The sequence below is a fragment of the Xyrauchen texanus genome, chromosome 37 (assembly GCF_025860055.1).
Source record: "Xyrauchen texanus isolate HMW12.3.18 chromosome 37, RBS_HiC_50CHRs, whole genome shotgun sequence".
Taxonomy (NCBI): Eukaryota; Metazoa; Chordata; class Actinopteri; order Cypriniformes; family Catostomidae; genus Xyrauchen; species Xyrauchen texanus.
Window position 1 is genome coordinate 28,642,105 of NC_068312.1, and position 20,167 is coordinate 28,662,271.

Genomic DNA, 20,167 nt, shown 5'->3' on the forward strand with positions numbered 1-20,167 from the left:
CATTACCCTTCAATGTAATGTCTTTATTGTCTGTATTTCCAGAGTCTATTGTTTCAGCATGTTTCTCTGGTTCTTTTGATTTGGACATGTTTTCATCTTTAGACTCTGTATTGAACTCTGCAGCCTCATTTGCATTGTCTTCATCTTTTGTTTCCTCCTGTATGTCCTGGCTAGCACTATCACTCTCAGTCTGTACTTCCACTTTATCTTCTTGTCCTTCAACCTCATTTGTCTTCTCACTTTGCACTTCCTCCATGTCTAAACTTGCTTTCGTCTCCCGATTTTCCTCGATTTCTTCTCTTTCCTCCTCTTTTTGGACATAAGGCTCCTGTCTGTTTGTCTCTGCAGGCTGCCCTGTCTTGACATCACCATGGGCAGTTTCCTCGCATGCAGCCACCTGTGTGTTGAATTCAGTTTCCTCTGAAATATCTTCATATGTGTTTAACAGTTGCGGTGAAGTGAAACCAACTGCACTCTTGGTTTTAGCTCCTGTAAAAGTGAGCATTTGCAATCCTAACAATAATTTCAAACCATTTCAGATTTATGCATTTATGCAAACACAAAAGCTAAAAATGTCATTGAGCAATATAGAAAGATAAATTAAAGACAAGTCATTTGTTACTGGGCTTTATTTGTTATTTGCCAATTGTAGGACCTGTAGACACCCAAATAAAAGTGGGTGAACTGTGTTACCTTGGCTATCTTTTTGGGTCTTCACTGAGGCCCCTTGGTCCTCTTCTGTGCTTGTATCACTGAACTCTGGCTCTGAACTACACTGAGATTCCTTCATAATTGCTTCAGCCAACTTCTCCTGCATTGAGTTGGCTGTGTATACCCATGCGGAATGAGACAGAACATGTTAACTGGTCAAAAGGTTGTTTTCTGTAGTAACATTGGAAGGTGAATGAACTGAATAATAGTCAATGCTGAAGATCAGTATGATGATTTGTAACATAATTTAAACATATTCAGAAATGAAATGAATGAAACACACATTTAAAAAAAAAAAGTTTATTATTACCACAAACACAGCAAACACTGTGATTGGAAGCACAGCATGCAGGGTACAATCACTTTAATGCTATCACACAGGACAGGTGCACAAAAAAGATCCATAACCATCTCTGATGGGAATCCACATTGAATAACAAGGAATTTAAACAAAATCTTATCGATATCATTAAGTGTAAAAATTAAGCCAATTACTATAATTATGTATAATAGAAAACACATTCAAAATGGTTCCATGTACTTTTTGAATGGTTCAAGCACAAGAAAATCAGAGATGAACAGCTTCCTAAAGATGAAAGGACACAGAAACCTGCTCTATATTTTCAACCATTAAATTTGTAAATCCATACATACAGTACGCCAGCGAGTAATGCATGCTGTTGTATACAGATATGCGGTTGTTTTGCAGCGACTTGTCATACATACAGTTGAAGGCAGAAGTTTACACACAACTTAGCCATATAAATTGAAACTCCTGACATTTAATCATAGAAAATATTCCCTGTCTTATGTCAGTTAGGATCACTACTTTATTTTAAGAATGTGAAATGTCAGAATAATAGTAGAGAGAATTATTTATTTCAGCTTTTATTACTTTCATCACATTCCCAGTGGGTCAGAAGCTTACAGACACTTTGTTAGTATTTGGTAGAATTGCCTTTAAATTGTTTAACTTTGGTCAAAAGCCTTCCACAAGCTTCTCACAATAAGTTGCTGGAATTTTGGCCCAATCCGCCAGACAGAAATGGTGTAACTGAGTCAGGTTTGTAGGCCTTCTTGCTTGCGCATGCTTTTTCAGTTTTGGATTGAGGTCAGGGCTTTGTGATGGCCACTCCAATACCTTGATTTTGATGTTTTTAAGACATTTTTGCCACAACTTTGGAGGTATGCTTGGGGTCATTGTCCATTTGGAAGACCCATTTGCGAACAAGCTTTAACTTCCTGGCTGATGTTTTTGCTTCAATATATCCACATAATTTTCCTTCCTCATGATGCCATCTATTTTGTGATGTGCACCAGTTCCTCCTGCAGCAAAGCACCCCCACAACATGATGCTGCCAACCCCATGCTTCACGATTGGGATGGTGAGCTTCGGTTTGCAAGCCTTACCCTTTTTCCTCCAAAAATAAAGATGGTCATTAAGGCCAAACAGTTCAATTTGTGTTTAAGACCAGAAGACCAGGACCCATGGTGTTTATATTTGTGTACTATTGTTTGTACAAATGAACGCGTTACCTTCTAATTCCTCCTAAGGATGAACCAGACTTATGGAGGTCCACAAATGTTATTTCTGAGGTCTTGGCTGATTTCTTTTGACATTCCCATGATGTCAAACAAAGAGGCACTGAGTTTGATGGTAGGCCATAAAATACATCTACATGTATACCTCCAATTCAGTACACCTCCTATCAAAAGCTAATTGGCTAATTGTATAAATGCTTGACATCATTTTCTGTAATTTTACAAGCTGCTTAAAGGCACAGTTAAATTGGTGTATGTATATTTCTGACCCACTGGAATTGTGATATAGTCAATTAAATGTGAAACAATCTGTCTTTAAACAATTGTTGGAAAAATTATCTATGTCATGCACAAAGTAGATGTCCTAAATTACTTGCCAAAACTATAGTTTGCTAATATTAAATCTGTGGAGAGTCATTCAAATTAATTTTTTAACCAAAGAGTATGCAAACTTCTGACTTCAACAATATTTCAACAGTATAGGGAGTGGCGGTGGTGTAATGGGCTCAGAAGGTTGCTGGTTCAATCCCCACAGCCACCACCATTGTGTCCTTGAGCAAGGCACTTAACTCCAGGTTGCTCCAGAGGGATTGTCCCAGTAATAAGTGCATTGTAAGTCGCTTTGGGTAAAAGCATCTGCCAAATGCATAAATGTAAATTTCAAGTCTAATTAAGATTGCTTGACAGATTGCAAATGTCAAGAAATATTGGTTTATACAGAGCAGTATGCATATGACAAAACAAACAACATGCAATCAAAAACACATCAAAACACATTTGATTTACATATGCCAAACACAAACAAAATAAACCCCAAAATCACAAAAAAAAATTCAGTTTGCAAAGCCACCCAAAGAGTTAAAAACAATGGGATTTCCGGGGCCTTGAGAATTACAATGAAATATGTGTAATGCACATTCGGCTTTAAACACAATCAGAACTGGAATAATAAGTGGTGACCCATTGTTGCAATAAACCATGTCATCATAACTAATCATAAATCTAAACTATTCTCTCCTCATGAGAAGAATTCATTAAATGAACTATTTCATTGAATCTTATGTCTGGAGAAGATGCTAAATATGCTCAAGTTGAATCAATCAAATTGTTTGCAAACTTCTCCAATTCTGATTTTTAAAAAGCCTATATAAACAGATATAAACATAAAAGGTCCCACCAAAACAGGTACACAGCACACAAGACTAGTTTCCATGCATATACTCACCCCTCTCCGATTCAGTCTCTTGTGGCTTATCTTCAGGTTTGGCTTCCTCCCCATCCTCCTCACCTTCAGTTCCCTCTGTCTTCTCTGTTTCTTCTGACATTTCCAGGTCACTCTTCACCATGCTGTCCCCTTGACCATCCTGTGTCCCAGAGTCTATCTCAACAGCTTGAGGCAGTGTAACAGAGCTGGACTCTGTGATGTCTGTCATCTCCATTTTTGTCTCAGCTGTGGTCTGTGCAGTTGTGAGGACTTCCTCTGGATCAGCGTGTAAGTGCTCCTCTGGAACATTAGCAGAAGTTACTTTTTTGGTCTCATCCTGAATTTCTCTCTCACTGTTTTCATTGTCACTGCTAGATAAGCTGGACATTTGACCAGATGAGACAGATGATGACCTTCTGACTTCTACAGGGAAAAAAAAAATGTATTCACCTATACATAAAAGTTGTATAAAGTATAAAATGTGGAATCTTCTATATAAAGGACCATAGACTGTCATTGTGTTTAACTGTTGACAAATGCTGAAAATTGTGTGAGTGACCATGGATGAAGTAATACTAACTAGACATATTAGCATCCTCAGCTTCACTGTCGGACTCAAAGTGCTTTTCATTTACGTCATTTTCATTTTCATCCCTGGTCTCATGTTCTTTTTCTCCATCATTGACAGCAGAAGATGGCTTTTCCACAACTTCATTGCCATCTTCAACATGTCCTTCATCATCTGCCTCGAAGTCTTCCTCATACTCTATATGAGAGCAATACATCAGTATGATCTGAGCAATAAACTTTAAATATACATTATGTACACCTGGAATAGGTTTAATCTTTAAAGCACATCTCCCAACCCCCATCCTCACTACATTCTATAGAGGGACTATTGAGAGCATTCTGAGCAGCTGCATCACTGCCTGGTTTGGGACTTGCACCGTTTCGGACCGCAAAGCCCTGCAGAGGATAGTGAGGACAGCTGAGAAGATCATTGGGGTCTCTCTTCCCTCCATCATAGACATTTACAAAAAACACTGTATCCACAAAGCAACCAGCATTGTGGATGACCCCACACACCCCTCACACAAACTCTTTACCCTCCTGCCGTCTGGCAAGAGGTACCGAAGCATTCGGGCCCTCACGGCCAGACTGTCTAACAGCTTCTTCCCCCAAGCCATCAGACTCCTCAATACTCAGAGACTGGTTTGACACACACGTGTCCTGAGTTGCACTTTAATTACTGTCACTTTATAACTGTCTGCTACCTCAATAACTGCTATGTGTATAGAACATTATCTCATAGTATGTTATGTTTACATTTTTAGAAACTGTCATCTTTTTGCACTACTGAGTACTGGTCGGCGCTGCACTGTCTATTGTCCTGTTCATTGTCAGTAATTTGTTGTACTGTCCTGTACTTTTTGCACATGTTTGCACGTGCACTTTATATAGGTATATATAGGTAGTTTATATAGGTATTTTATTTCGTTGTGTAGTCTCATGTGGTCCTATGTTGGTCCTTTGTTGTTTTTATGTAGCACCATGGTCCTGGAGGAACGTTGTCTCGTTTTTGCTGTGTACTGTACTAACTGTATATGGTTGAAACGACAATAAAAACCACTTGACTTGACTTGACTTGACTAATTGCCAAAACTTTACTTCAGAAACACACATCATTTATGTTCAACTACATATGCATGGAATCACCAAGTACATGTTACTTTTGTTGTGCCCTGCAGCATTAACAACCTTGCAGGTGCAGCAATTAAAGATCATTCTTTTGAAATCAGGTAAATCAGATGTCTGTACCATCTTTGGACTTCTTTTGTCCTGCTGATTCTCCATTGGGCTCTGTCTCTATTTCCTCAGGCGCATCAGGTTCCACATTAGAATGTGTGTCTATGTGCTCATTGTCATCTGTAGCCTCCTCAGCATTAGGGGATTTAGAGGTGGGCAGATCCTCTGTAACTCTTTTCGGAGGAGGGGTGGGTTTCTTGTCCAAGCCCATGGCAATAATACACCTGAAGAATTGCATCATACAAAAACATAATGCATATTGATTAGTGGATGACCGATATAGGTTTCTCAATTGCCAATACCGATATCTTGAGAGTGAGGTGGCCGATATAATTATATATATCTTATATAGGATGATACAATTGAATTAGGGTGAATAAAGGCAAAGTAGAATACCTTCTAATAATTTGTCTTTGATATAGTTTTAAAATATGATGCCATCTGGCTCAGCCCCTCACACAAAACAATTTTGAACATGCCAACATTTTTATGTCACGCTAGAGGTAGCGTGAACTCGGTCCTTTTTGGAGTTTTAAAGTGCTGATTTCCTTGCATTGTATGAACCTTCAGAGCTTAAATATTATTTAAAAAATCTTAATTTGGGTTCTGCAGAAGAAAGAAAGTCATACACATATGTGTTGCATGAGCGTCAGAGATGAGAGAATTAAAATTTTTGGGTGAACTATTCCTTTAAGATCACTACTCTATTCAGAGGAAAAAGAAAGAAACATTAAATAAAATAAAAAATAAGTGTCCCACTTTACCTGTATTCACCTTATATCAGATGATGTAGATACAATTTCTGTGCACAGTATTTATTTTCACTTAAATATTTGAAAACAAAATATCCTTTGACCGAGCTATTGGTGTACTGCATTTTCTTTTTTAGAAAGCATTATTGTGAAAAAACTTTAATATTAAAATAATTTAACATATATACTGTGTGTATATGTATATATATACACACACACACACTACTGTTCGAAAATGTAATAGTAAAGTCATCACAACTATGGAATAATGTTGTGACTACAAAAGATGTGTGAGCGACAGCTCTGCGCCCTTTGCTAACTTTTTTATTATTTTCATATTATAATCCGGTGAAATTCTATACACCCAGTGACACATTTGCTCTTTGAACTAAACATGGCAAAGAAATCTAAATCCTCGGGCTCTGGAGACATTAAAAGCACTTACGTGTTCAAGATTATAGCTCTGATGGGCCTGTGGACTCGATTTGGATGTCGCGGCAAATGAGACTCGATTTGAATGTCGCGGCAGAGAAATTCAGCATCAACTGTCCAACATGTTTGTGATGCTGACGAAGGTTGTTGCTGACTTGGAGGATCTCGCTGTAATACGTTGATCGATTACGGCGATGGAAACAAAGTTGGTTACAAGAGTGGTCGATGTTGAGAAACAGGTCGATTATCTGGAGTCATCGGAGAGGGAATTATCCGTTAAACCACCTGCGACCAAAATGGACATGGAAGGCATTTTGGAAAAATGGAAAGGAATCACAGGAATAACATCCGAATTGTTGGAATTCCTGAGCATGAGGAAGGCAGAGATATGGTGAAATTCCTAGTCGAGTTCTTCCCAAGTCTGCTTGACATAACAGGCCATAAGCTGGAAATCCAGTGAGCTCACAGAGTACCGGCTCACAGATCTGCTGAGGGAGACAGGCCTTTTTGTGCTGGTTCCGCCTAGCGGCTGGTGTTTGTTTTGTGGAATAACACTGCTTCGGGACATTTGTGGATGAACCTGTTCATTCCTTGTGCTTATGCCTCCTGTTGGCTGGAGTTTGATTTGTGGAGTATTTTTGCGGGACATTGGAATGATTACGTCATCTGCCTCACTCATAAGCAGCCGGCTCATTGAACATTCATTTGTCTGTCCGAGGAAACTGAATGACTTCATATCGACTGGAATTTGTTTTGTGGAGGAACATACCTTTGAGTCAGTTCTGTGAAGGAATCTACATGTTCTTTGTGTTTATTCTGCCTATTGGCTGGGGTTTGTTTTACAAAGTAATGTAATTCTGCCTTACAAAATTTTTGCAGAATCACCGGACTTGAGCAATCCGATGGCAAAGTTGTTGCGGGGGCTCTCACAGACGTACACGGACCTTTTGAGTTTAGAGGGATCGACGCCGATTGGTGCTGTCATGCGTGGGGTTAATGACCACGTTTTTCTTTTTGTTTCGTTTGGGGGGAAGTTGCATTAATGTTGAAATGTGTTTTTTGTAATTTTGTTTTTGACACACAATTTATATTCAACCTAACGCTGAAGATCAGGACTTTTTTATTGATCTTGAAGGGATGTTGCAAGCTACTGGCACCCCTCACGATATAATATTGGGAGGAGACTTTAATCTTTTGATGGATTCAGTCTTTGATCATAAAGCAAAAGTGTGTAAGCCCCCTACAGCAACACTGGCGGTTCACAGGATGTGTAAAAATCTTGGTCTTGCAGATATTTGTATACTTTTGAACCCATCTGGTAGGGACTATTTTTTTATATATATATAAATGTGGATTGCTCAATTGGAAACATTTTAGTCTCAGATCATGCCCTGGTGAGTTTAAAGGTGCTGACACATACAGAGAAAAATAAATCATATAGTTGGTTCCTTAATGTATCCCTTTTACAAAATCCTGATTTCCAACAAATGTTAAAGACTGAAATCAATGTTTATATGGAGACCAACTGGTCCACTGTATCTTCTGTTAGCCACTAATGAAAGAGGTATCTGTGTATCCCTACTTTATCAAATAGTGATGGTGCTGTTTTTTTTACATCAGTAATGGCCTGACTATACTTTGTGATCAGTTGAATTCCACTTTGGTGAATTAAAGTACCAATTTCCTTCCGAAACAGCAAAATCTGTACATTATTCCAAACTTTTCTCTGCCTGTGTGTATATATAATTATATATCTATATATAATTTTTTTAATTTAATTTAATACTAAATTAAAATGTATGCTATTGAAATGCAATATCATTACTTGTAGCAAGGAGAGGCTCCCTCCACACCACAAAATCCAAAGTGTCCGTGTCGGCCCCCGAGTCGAGCGCCTTTCCTGTGTTTGAACTCACAGCAGGAGCTGAGCCGGTCAACTTGCAGGCCATTCAGGAAGAAAGTAAGGCTGAAGGGTAATCCTAGGTGACGTCTTGACACAAACTGTAAAATTTCTACAAGTGAGAGTATGCAAAGGAATTTATTCAGGCTGGGCAAAATTTTAATTGCAGGAAAGAAGTGTTAATTGTGTTATTGTAGCACAATTTTAAAATTGTAAAACTTTACAATAAGGTTCGATTAGTTAACATTTTTACAGTATTTAATAATCTTGGTTAATGTTATTTACAACATACACTGTACAAATTATTTGGTAGCACTTTACAATAAGGCTCCATTTATTAACATTAGATAACATTAACTAAAATCAAACAATACTTTTACAGCTTTTATTAAACTTAGTTAATATTCATTTCAACATATACTAATACATTTTTGTATATGTTAACATTACTGCACTATGGACAAACATGAACTAACAATAAACAATTGTATCTTATTAACTAACATTAACAAATATCAACATTATAGTAAAGTGTTGCCAATGCATTTTTTAAAACAAACGTTGTACTTGTTAACATTAATGCACCATGAACTAACAATGAACAATTGTATTAACATTAACAAAGGTTAAAAAATGCTGTATGTAACATTTGAGGAGAGATGAGGCAAGAGAGCAAGATCTAAACACAGCTACTTTTAATGGAAAAACCAAGACACAAGAAACATAAAAACTGAACAAACCATTATAGCTTTGTACAGACAAGAACCAACAAAAAAACCCAGAGAACACAAGGGTATATATAAACGAGAACAAACAAGGTTAACAAGACTAATTAACAAGAAACACCTTGTACCAATAAACACAAGAACCAATGAACAAAGACAAGGAAAAGAACTACGAAGCCCATAAAACAAAAACAAACAAAAAACACGAAGTGAACAATAAACATACATAGCGACCCCTAGTGATTGCCAGGGTAATCATTACAGAGCCCCATCTAAGGAGCGGCTCCTAAAGCTCCTTAACACATATAATAAACAAAATAGTTAATGGGAGGAGCAGGAGATTGTGGAGGTGGCAGTTAAAGAGGACACGGGAGAAGAGCAAGAGGGACTGAGAGTCCTAGGAAATTAGAAGCAGTAACAGAAGGGCAAAGTAGACTCGGCGAACAAATGGGATCAGGTGGGGGGCCTGGAGACCAGCTTGAAACAGAGGGCCAGGGTGTAGTCAGCAGAGGACCCAGAGACCAGCATGGACCAGGGAACCAGGGCTGAGCCGGTGTCAAGGGGAGTGGCTACTGGAAAGATGCGGGGTCCGGTGGCCTGGGAGGAGGCCTCAGGAAAGAGGTGGGGTCTTGCGGCCTGGGAGCTGGCTTCAGGAAAGGCGCATGGCTTCAGGAAAGACGCGTCCAGTCAGACCCCGCTGGACAGGGGTCTGACTGGACGTGGACAGCCATTGGGCAGTGGTCAGACTGGACTTGGCCGGCCACTGAACAAGAGTCAGACTGGACTTGGGCGGCTGCTGGACAGGAGTCAGAGGGCTGGGCAGTAGCCACTTGGGACTGGACTGGTGGAGTGATGGCCATGGGGAACTGGATAGACTCATCGATGGCCACAGAGAACAGGACAGACTCAAGGATCTGGACGGGCTCGTCGACCATCTCAGGGAACTGGACAGACTCATCAACAGGCTCAGGGGGCAGAGTTGCGGTGACTTTGGGGGCAGGAGCCGCAGGAGGTGGAGTCTCAGGGGGAAAGCCGCAGGAGGAGGAGAAGGCAGAGCCATGGAAGGCATGGTGGGCAGAGTTGTGGAAGGTGACCGTGGCAGGCATGGGCGCTGGCACGTTGACTGTGGCAGGCGTGGGCACTGGCTCTTGGACTGTAGCAGGTATGTCTCAGGGGGGAAAGCCACAGGAGGAGAGGAGCAGGCAGAGCCATGGAAGGCATGGGGGGCAGAGTTGTGGAAGGTGACCGTAGCAGGCATGGGCGCTGGCACGTTGACTGTGGCAGGCATGGGCACTGGCTCTTGCACTGTAGCAGGCATGGGTGCTGGCAGCGACTGGGAAAAGGACTCCGTGACCATGAGCAGTGGGAGCGACTGGAGAACGGCCTCCGAGGCCATAAGCACTGGCAGCGACTGGGGAACAGCCTCTGTGGCTGTGAACACTAGAAGCAACTGAGGAACAGCCTCCGTGGCCAAGGGCACTAGCAGTGGCTGGGGGATGAACAATTAAAGAGAGCTGGGTGCCGCAGTGGGTTTACTGGCATAGGAGGAGAATTTGAGCCTCAAAGCATAGTCATTAAATTAAAACAAGGAAAGTTCACATCTGCCTCCTAGCAGACAGGATTTCACAGCCTTATTGAGTCCAAAATGATAGCAGACCTTGAGCACAATATCTCCCCAATTGAGAACCTGGGCGAGACCACACAACTGCTCTGTAAAATGCTTGATGGTACCACCTCCTTGTCTGAGAGACAACAGTTGCAAAGCCACTAGATCCATAGTGGGGTTGGTTATCCTTGCAAAAGACTTCTAGTTCTGTGAGAATTTTGGGCTGTCTTGCATGCACTGCTCATTTCAGGTCTATCCACAGATTTTCAATGATGTTTAGATCAGGGGACTGTGAGGGCCATGGAAAAACCTTCAGCTTGCGCCTATTTAGGTAGTCCATTGTGGACTTTGAGGTGTTTTTAGGATCATTATCCTGTTGTAGATGCAATCCTCTTTTCATCTTCAGCTTTTTTACAGATGGTGTGATGTTTGCTTCCAGAATTTGCTGGTATTTAATTTAACCCATTCTTTCCTCTACCAGAGAAATGTTCCCCTGTGCCACTGGCATCAACACAAGCCCATGATCGATCCACCCCCGTGCTTAACAGTTGGAGAGGTGTTCTTTTCATGAAATTCTGCATCCTTTTTTCTCCAAGCATACCTCTGCTAATTGTGGCCAAAAAGTTATATTTTAACTTCATCAGTACACAGGACTTGTTTCTAAAATGCATCAGGCTTGTTCAGATGTTCATTTGCAAACATCTGATTCTGAAATTTGTGGTGAGGAGGCAGGAAAGGTTTTCTTCTCATGACTGTTCCATGAAATTAATATTTGTGCAGGTGTGCACCACTACTCTAGAGTTTGCTAAATCTTCCTTAAGGGCTTTTGCAGTCAAACAGGGGTTTTGATTTTTTTTGGTCTTCCAGACCTCAACTTGAACTCCACCATTCCATGGTTAACAACCATTTCTTAATTACATTACAAACTGAGGAAACAAGGTGAACAAGACAAATTAACAAGAAACACCCGGGACCAATAAACACAAGAACCAATGAACAAAGTCAAGGAAAATAACTAAAAAACCCATAACCAAACGAAAGACACAAAGTGAACAATAAACATATATAGCGACCCCTAGTGGTCGCCAGGGTAATCCTTACACTGTAAAAATGTTTTGACTTCTTAGTGCATGACTCTTAATGCATTAACTAATGTTAAGGAATGGAACCTTATTGTAAAGTGTTACCAGTAAAACAATAAATAACAAAAGAAGAGAAAAAGAAAGAAAGAAGAGAAATAGTCACTGTTAGTGAGCTTCTCTCATGCACTCATGAACACTAAATTGATGTTTTTACAAAATGTGTCTGAAACATGACTTTCGGGTTGTTTCTTACCAAAACCTACTTTATAAGACTTGGAATTTCATGCATGGATTTTATGACACTTTTGGGTCCTTTTTTAAACTTGAAATTGAGTCACTATCAAGTTGTATTTAAAACATATTCTTTTGTGTTAAGCATAAGAAAGAATGTCATACGGGTTTGAAACAATATCAAGTTAAGTATCTTTTTTTATGACAGAATTTTAATTTTTGAGTGAACTTTAAATTACACAGCACGTAAGTACAGAGACCTACACTGACCTCCTTCTTTTAGCTTCCCTTTGTAGACACAGAGGTTCTCTCCTCCACAATGCTGCTGGAAGACCTTCACCTCATCTCTGAGGTCCATTAGATCATGGGAAAGTTGGACACTCTTTCCAAAGTACATCATTCTTACAGACACTTTACTCTGGGCAGACGTCTTCTGGAGAGTGGATGGCTGCTAATAGAAGCATAGCAAAGAATATGTGAATGCAATTTTTTGAGAGCTACAATGGTTATGTTAAGTATCTGAATACTCAAAAAACACCGACATTGACCTCTGTAGATGCTGTTGGCGCAGTAGTAGGTCTTAACTTTCGACCCCTAAGTGTACCATTCGGTTTTGGCCCTCTTTCTTTCTTCTTTGTGAGGGGTGGCACAGGGGTCACGTAGTTGTTAATGACAGGGAGACGATAGGGCGAGACGGTACTAGAGAAGTCTGTTATGGTCAAATGTCTCTTTGTGTCTCTGTCCAGCTAGAAAACAAAACCCAGGAGACAAAAAGTCCAAAAGGTTATTGCTTATTGCTCTATTTTATAGCTCTGGAGACCTCATGGACTTTAGTCAAGACAACTTTCTGATAGATTTAACATGTTAATGTGGCTATGACATACTGAAATAATTTTGGTCATGGCAGACTAGATCAGCTACATTGCTGCTACTGCTGCTAGAATCTACACAGACATACTGAGCAAGCATGAATGACATGTTGCTACACAAATAGACATGAAACAATCCCCATGAAGCAGATCTAGACAATTGAAGCTGGGGTGGTGGTGGGTTTGAGAGAAAAACTCTCACAGCACATTGCAGTGAAACCAGCTGATGTAAGAGAAAGAGAGATATGCAAATTGATTGGTTACCCCATTATCAGAATCAGAATCAGAATCAGCTTTATTGCCAAGTATTCTTACACATACAAGGAATTTGTCTTGGCGACAGGAGCTTCCAGTGTACAACAATACAAACAATACCAAAAACAGCAGCAAGACATAGCAGCTTTGACATTATATGTCAAAGGACCAATCAGCTTATACTATGTGATCAGACTGGCTTAACATGTCACATGTGAGTTAGCCAGTTGGCTAATAGATAACAAGGTGAAATAACTTATTAGCTTGCGCCACAGAGTTTCATGGTTGAACTTTGGTAATATAAATTTTGTTTAGCTAAATCAAATTTGTATCAGATGTTTCTCCTAAATTTCCTTAGAAGGATCAAAAAAGAAATAAATGAGTCAATTGTTGACAAAAAGTAAGAGTACAGAGCTGAAATGAATGTGGATAGCAACCTAACTCAAGAAAATGTGGTCATGGAAGAATTTGATGAGAAATGTTTGAGTTTATATTAAAATATCTGACTTGATTGTGGATTTTGGTATCCCAGCAAAGCTGAGATCTCTTCTCATTTGCGATTTTTTTTTACCTATGAGAAACATACAATCCTTACTCCAACAGAGCAGTATGCAAAGTAGTAATATTAGTTGTCTGAGGGTGATTTGTGCAGTCTTTGTGAAAGACATGTGATGAGGGGTTTTGTAAGTGAGAGTGTAAGAGATAGGACCTCAGGAAGGTCTCACCGTATAACTGAGGGGCTGATCGTTGTCATTGGACGAGTCTCGGTCCAGGTGTCTGTATCCAGGAAAGGTTCTTTTCTGAGAGGCTGTGGCACTGTTGCTGTTCAGGGGCTTGAGTCGAACGGGCCTCTGCATCTTCCCAGGAGCTGTATTGGGCCTGGAGGAACCCAGCTATTGGGAAAAGCAGATAAAACAACCGCCAAATTTTAAATATGCTGATTATATAAGGTCTAATGTGAATTACACAAGTAGGAAATGTTCCTTCTTAATCATCCTTTGTTGGTCTTTTGGCAATGTTCAGATCAACCAATCAGTGCCCACTGATTTTAAGGCTAGGGTTAGGGATATAATTGGTTGAGGAATGTTTTTCCAGGAACAACAAAGAATGTTGATACAGGGACATATCCTACTTGGGTAAATCATGTTTTGCATTAAATAATTGGAGTAATATACAGTAACATCACTATATTATTGGGTATTCTATTGAGAATAAGTCTCTGTGGCAAGGAGGAGGGCAGGGCAGGGCCGAGAGGGATAAAGGCCGCTGGAGGTGGAGGTTTTGGAGAGAGAGAGCTACAGGCAGCTGCCCTGAATGTGTTTATGTTTGAGTGTTTTGTAGCTCTCTCTCCTGAACCTCTGCCTCCGGCGGCCTTTATCCATCTCGTCGGCTTGATTAGCCTGATTAGGGACCGGGTGTGCGTCATCACGGCCTGGGCCCACCCTCCTCCTTGCCACAGTCTTAAACTCAAGTTATCATCTTTTCAGTTTTCTTTTAAGTTTGTTGTTTGCTTGTAATGTTTACTGTGTTTTGTCTATGGTTATTTGTCTTTGGTGTCTTATACTGTTAAATATATTATGCTGTTTTAATTGCCCATGTGCAGCACTGGTGTACACATTTTTAAATGTGCTTTATAAATTAATTGACAACGTGTTTGCAATTATGCAAACATTATTCTAATAAAATGCTATTTTCTCTTTCACAAAATTCTCAATACGACCCTTGAAAGCAACTTAAGAAGACCTTCTTTAGAAGCTTGCACACAAATCCACAAACATACACTCATTCATTTAATTTAAAAGCACTTTCGCAAATTTAGTGCATCATAAGATGTCAGTCATGTCAAAAGATATTAATTTAAGAAAAAACACCAAATATGAAACATACAGAATCCAAGGTCTCAACACACTTTCTATGTGGGTTTGCAGTTTTTATGGGCAAAGGAGAGACTACAAGAATTATCTAGACAAACCAGAGCAACAATCAAAGGTACCTATACAACGTCAAGCTTCATATCACCTCCTGTTAAACATACCAAGGGCCTGGCGAGCAAACAAATGATCCACATCAATGGTTTAGCTCACTTATTAAGGCTAACTAGGTAAAATCTTCAAAGCAAATGTTAAAAAGTCATAAAACTCAAAAGGTATTTAGCAGAAGTGGAAGACAATTGATTTATACATCTCTAGGAAAACAAAGTAATTTGTGACTCAACACTAAAGTTTCAGTGTTGTGACACAGCAACACTGCAATATTGTGAGTTTGTGCGACAAATGGAGGGGGGAGTGTTCGGGAAATCTGTTTGAAAACAACAATATTTTTGCAATTTGTTTTGGGGATGGTAGTGGCACAGAAATTACACACTTCACCTTTAAAAAGCTATTCTAAGCATTAATGGCACGTATGGGCCACTCACAGATTCTGTTGACTCAGAATGCTCTCCCTCCGGTCCAGAATGGCGTGCGGGTGTGATCTTTGGCCCCATGGGTGGCCGAGGCGACAGCATTAGCAATGGCTCATCATCATATCTCTTGGAGAGCTCAGCATAACATAAAATGCAAAAATTTTACTTTTAACGTCACCCAAAAATGTAATATTCTGTCTACATTTTCTCATGCTCATGTTGTTTCAAACCGTATGAATTACTTTATTCCGTGCAACACAAATTGAGATTTTAGACAGAACGCAATTGTATTTAATGGGAAAAAAGAGTAGGGTGAACATTCCTAAAGATTTCTCATCTTAAGTTCCAAGGAAGAAAGTTATATGGGTTTGGAACAACATAATGATGACAGAATTTTCACATTTGGGTGAACTAACCCATTAATATCACTAGACCTAGGCCAGTTTGAGCCTTAAAAAGAAAATAATTTATGTTAAAATGAGAAACCTTCATTTTGTGGATTCGTTCCCTCTGTGCAAATTCTTCAAGTTTTCTCTTGATCTTGGTTTGATGAAGGCGCTGATTAAACAGAAAACAAAGTTAAATATCTTCTAGAAAATACTTGGGGTGCTATAAATTAAATGCCCTGATATACTGTAAGATATACTATTTATACATTTTGCCTTTTATGTCATCCAAGTTAAATGATCTTACAATAGAGTATCTTACAATAGATCAAGATAAGTAGGATAATACAGCTTCAGATAAAACACCTGTGAATTGTATAATGCTCTCACCTCCATGTCTAGCACCTTGTGGAAGATGGCCTGAGCAAGACACTCCCTCACATGTCTCTGATGCGCTCTTTGGATCAACTTGTGCTTGTACTCCTTATCCGGAACAATCTGTCCACTCCGGGTGATCTGAAGTACAAGCACCAGCATTTACTGACTAAAGCTAATTTACTTTTTGTGATTATATAAAGTGGTCCTTATGAGAATATAAATGGCAATATTATGCAATATGAGAGATCAGTGTAAGTTAGTTTGTAAAGGGGCACACAAAGTCTAGGTTAATCCCAATTATATTTTTTTACTCATACACATAACACATTTATATACAGTAGCTAGATTTACTTGTTTTAGCCTAAATGTGCACATACATACCAGCCCGACTTTTTGAAGATGTCTTCGTATTCTTGCATTGTTGAAGTATCCAGTCAGATGTTTGTCTGTTAAACTGTTGTAAACTGCAAGAAGACTGAACAAGGACATAACTTGATTAAAGGGATAGTTCACTCAAATATGTAAATTCTCTCAACATTTACTCAATCTCACACATCCCAGATGTGTTTGACTTTTTCTTCTGCAGAAAACAAAGATTTTTAGAAAAATATCTCAGCTCTGAAGGCCCATACAATACAAGTGAAATGTGAGAAAAACTTTGAAGCTCCGAAAAGTACATAAAGGCAGCATAATAGTAACCCCTAAGACTCCAGTGGTTTAAAACAGGTAAACTGAAGCAATCCTGATTTCAAGCTTGAATACACTTACTAGTGCCGTCAAGCACCAGGAAGTGTATTCAAGCTTGAATTCAGGATCATGCTTAGAGACTGCAATGGCAAGATGTACAGTGAAAAAGGGGTTACATTTTAGTCAGTTCTCACCCAAAACCGACTGGATTGCTTCAGAAGACATGGGTTAAACCACTGGAGTCATATGATTACTTTTATGCTGCCTTTGTGATTTTTGGTGATTCAAAGTTTTGGTCATCATTCACTTTCATTGTATGGACCCACAGAGCTGAAATATTCTCCTAAAAATCTGCATTTGTGTTCTGCAGAAGAAATAAAGTCATACACAACTGGGATGGCATGATCGTGAGTAAATGAAGAGAAAACGTACATTTTTGGGTGAACTATTTCTTTAGCAATGTGTGCCTGAGCATTGATAATGTTGATACTTTTCTGTATAATTCAGAACTGAATTAAGCCAATTGGTCAGTATCTGCAATCCCACAAGTCACAGGATGGTTACCTTGGGAATTAAAACCTTCATATATATATCTCATCAAGGGCATTCAGGAGTTGTAATGTAACAACAAGTCTGACCAGGCTGATGGAATGATTCACTGATCCTAGGGGCCACCATCGCCAAGGATTTCAGCTTGAGGTGAGCACTCTACATCTGTGTGAAGTGTAGACCTGGAAATGCTCGACTGTTTGCCTGCCTGGCTTTTTCCGATGCAGATTTGATTCCCCCAGCTTTTGTAAAGAAGACAAAAGAACCAGCACACCAATCCTCAAGCCGCGTAGATAACATTACCGGTGTCTGGTTTCTATTGGAATTGAGTGTGGATAGGTAGCACACTTAACCCTTGACCCCCCTTTGAATTCATGCCTCTAGTATTCTTCTTCATAAATGAAACATTATATCTTTTCTCTTTATGACAATCTAAACATGTGTGATAATACAAATACACAAAAGTCACATTTTGGCTCAATTTTCAATTCAGACATGGCTTTAACACGACAACAGGCTATTTGAGGTATATTTAACAAACAAGCAACATTTACTTAAGTCAAGCTTGGATAATAGTCTGTCCATTAGAGAGAGATTGATATCTTGTTGTTCATCTCCACAGTAACAAGGTCTTTTGGATATATAATGTTATGATTTGAAAATAATTTGCATTAGTTGGTTAAGCACACGTCTCATATAATTGGCTGTATAAAACGGGGCACTTGTTAATGTGTACTAGTAGTAACATTCTGTACTAGAATATTTCAGTAAACATTGCGATTTTGTCTAGTTTACTCACCCTGGGTTGAAATGACTCATTATTTCGGTTTCGCGGTTTCGCAAACAGACAATGATAGGAGAGCTTTCTTTAATCCAGAGTGCATTAAAACTATGTGTGCATCTGCCGAACAACACCGGCTCTGTCTGAACACTCAAAACCTTTCCTCGCGCGGAACTGATGACAGCCCGCGTTGCTATGGGGAATCACGTGATGACGACAATTCTCCACACTTTTTTATCGGACGTGGGCGTTAAAAAAAATTGAAAAATGAAAGATTATTCAAAATAATGTATTTACTCAATAAGAAAATACGTTCACACTGATCAGTCTGACGGTCAAAAGCACGAGGTAGTCTTTCCATAATGTATTTACAACAAGGCTTATAAGACTTATTTATCAAAATTATTATGCAATTTTAATAAAACGTTTTTCAGATGTTGCAGTATTTGTAGACGATTTAATACGTAAAAAAATTTAAGAAACGGAGAATTACCTAAACGTCAAAGTACAATGTACATTGACGCCCTCTAGTGTTTTGACTAGGAAATCTGCCACAGAATGCCATTTATTTTTTCTGCGAAGGGTATATTTTTCCATTTCAATTTTAAGTACAATTGACATGATTGTGTTAACATACAGTTTTGTCTAAGCAGTAATACATGAAAAAAATAATATAACAATTACAAATCACCATAAAAAATAGAAAAACAAGGTGCCAAGTAATTGATAAAATAATAATAATAATATACACTATATAAATAAACAGGAGGGGTCTCGCCTAAGTTGCCAAATGGGGTAGGACTGCCATTGGATCATTTAATGCCATCCGAACCAAACACGCGCGCACGCGCGTGGCATCAGTGAGATTGTAGTGGTGTTTGGGTGTGTGGGGGGTGACAGACAGCACAATCAGTGTGATTGGGCATTTAAGCTGTGATTGTAGAGAAGGCAATTGCTCCCTGATTAAGGCATTATTATACAGCTCTCTGATTGGACAAAGAGAGCGAACCGTGCTCTCCTGCATGCAATCCTGACTCCTGAAGCAATCACTTACCCTTCAACTCCAAATGTCATCCTGGCTGAATGCCTCAGTCACTTTGGGTTCCCGGACAGTTCGATCTCGGAGCACATTGACTGCAGTGTAAGAATATAAGCTCCTGGTGAAAGTAAATTAAATAAAACAGAAATAATCTCAGCCAAAAAGGTATGTCCCTTTTTCAGGACACTGCATTTTAAAGATACATTTGTAAACATCCAAATAACTTTACAGATCTTTATTGTAAAGGGATGAACCATTAACAATTAATGAACATGCACCTGCGGAACGGTCGTTAAGACACTAACAGCTTATAGACGGTAGGCAATTAAGGTCACAGTTCTAAAAACCTAGGACACTAAAGAGACCTCTGACCTACTGACTCTGAAAAACACCAAAAGAAAGATGCCCAGGGGCTCATCTGCCTAAACGTGCCTTAGGCATGCTGCATAGAGGCATGAGGACTGCAAATGTGGCCAGGGCAATAAATTGCAATGTTTGTACTGTGAGACGCCTAAAACAACTAGGGAGACATGAAGGACAGTTGATCATCCTCGCAATGGCAGACCATGAGTAACAACACCTGCACAGGATTGGTACATCCAAACATCACACCTGCGGGACAGGTAAAGGATGGCAACAACAACTGCCCGAGTTACACCAGGAATACACAATCCCTTCATCAGTGCTCAGACTGTCCGCAATAGGCTGAGAGAGGCTGGACTGAAGGATTGTAGGCCTGCTGTAAGGCAAGTCCTTACCAGACATCACCGGCAACAACGTCGTCTATGGACACAAATCCGCTGGACCAGACAGGACTTGCAAAAAGTG

The 20,167-nt window shown here is 39.6% G+C and overlaps 1 protein-coding gene across 1 annotated transcript; it reads right to left on the reverse strand.

The window, feature by feature from the left end:
* Nucleotides 1–1,067: 1,067 nt before the first annotated feature.
* On the reverse strand, nt 1,068–18,421 carry LOC127631149 (glutamate-rich protein 3-like). The gene is made up of 12 exons (XM_052109152.1): nt 18,319–18,421; nt 16,665–16,758; nt 16,296–16,421; nt 16,006–16,077; nt 15,532–15,654; nt 13,841–14,008; nt 12,540–12,737; nt 12,262–12,442; nt 8,273–8,459; nt 5,276–5,487; nt 4,038–4,223; nt 1,068–3,880 (listed from the first exon to the last, which is right to left on the reverse strand). The coding sequence occupies exons 1-12, from the start codon at nt 18,336–18,338 to the stop codon at nt 3,456–3,458; spliced, it is 1,992 nt and encodes a 663-aa protein (XP_051965112.1). The 5' UTR covers nt 18,339–18,421; the 3' UTR covers nt 1,068–3,455.
* Nucleotides 18,422–20,167: the final 1,746 nt, after the last annotated feature.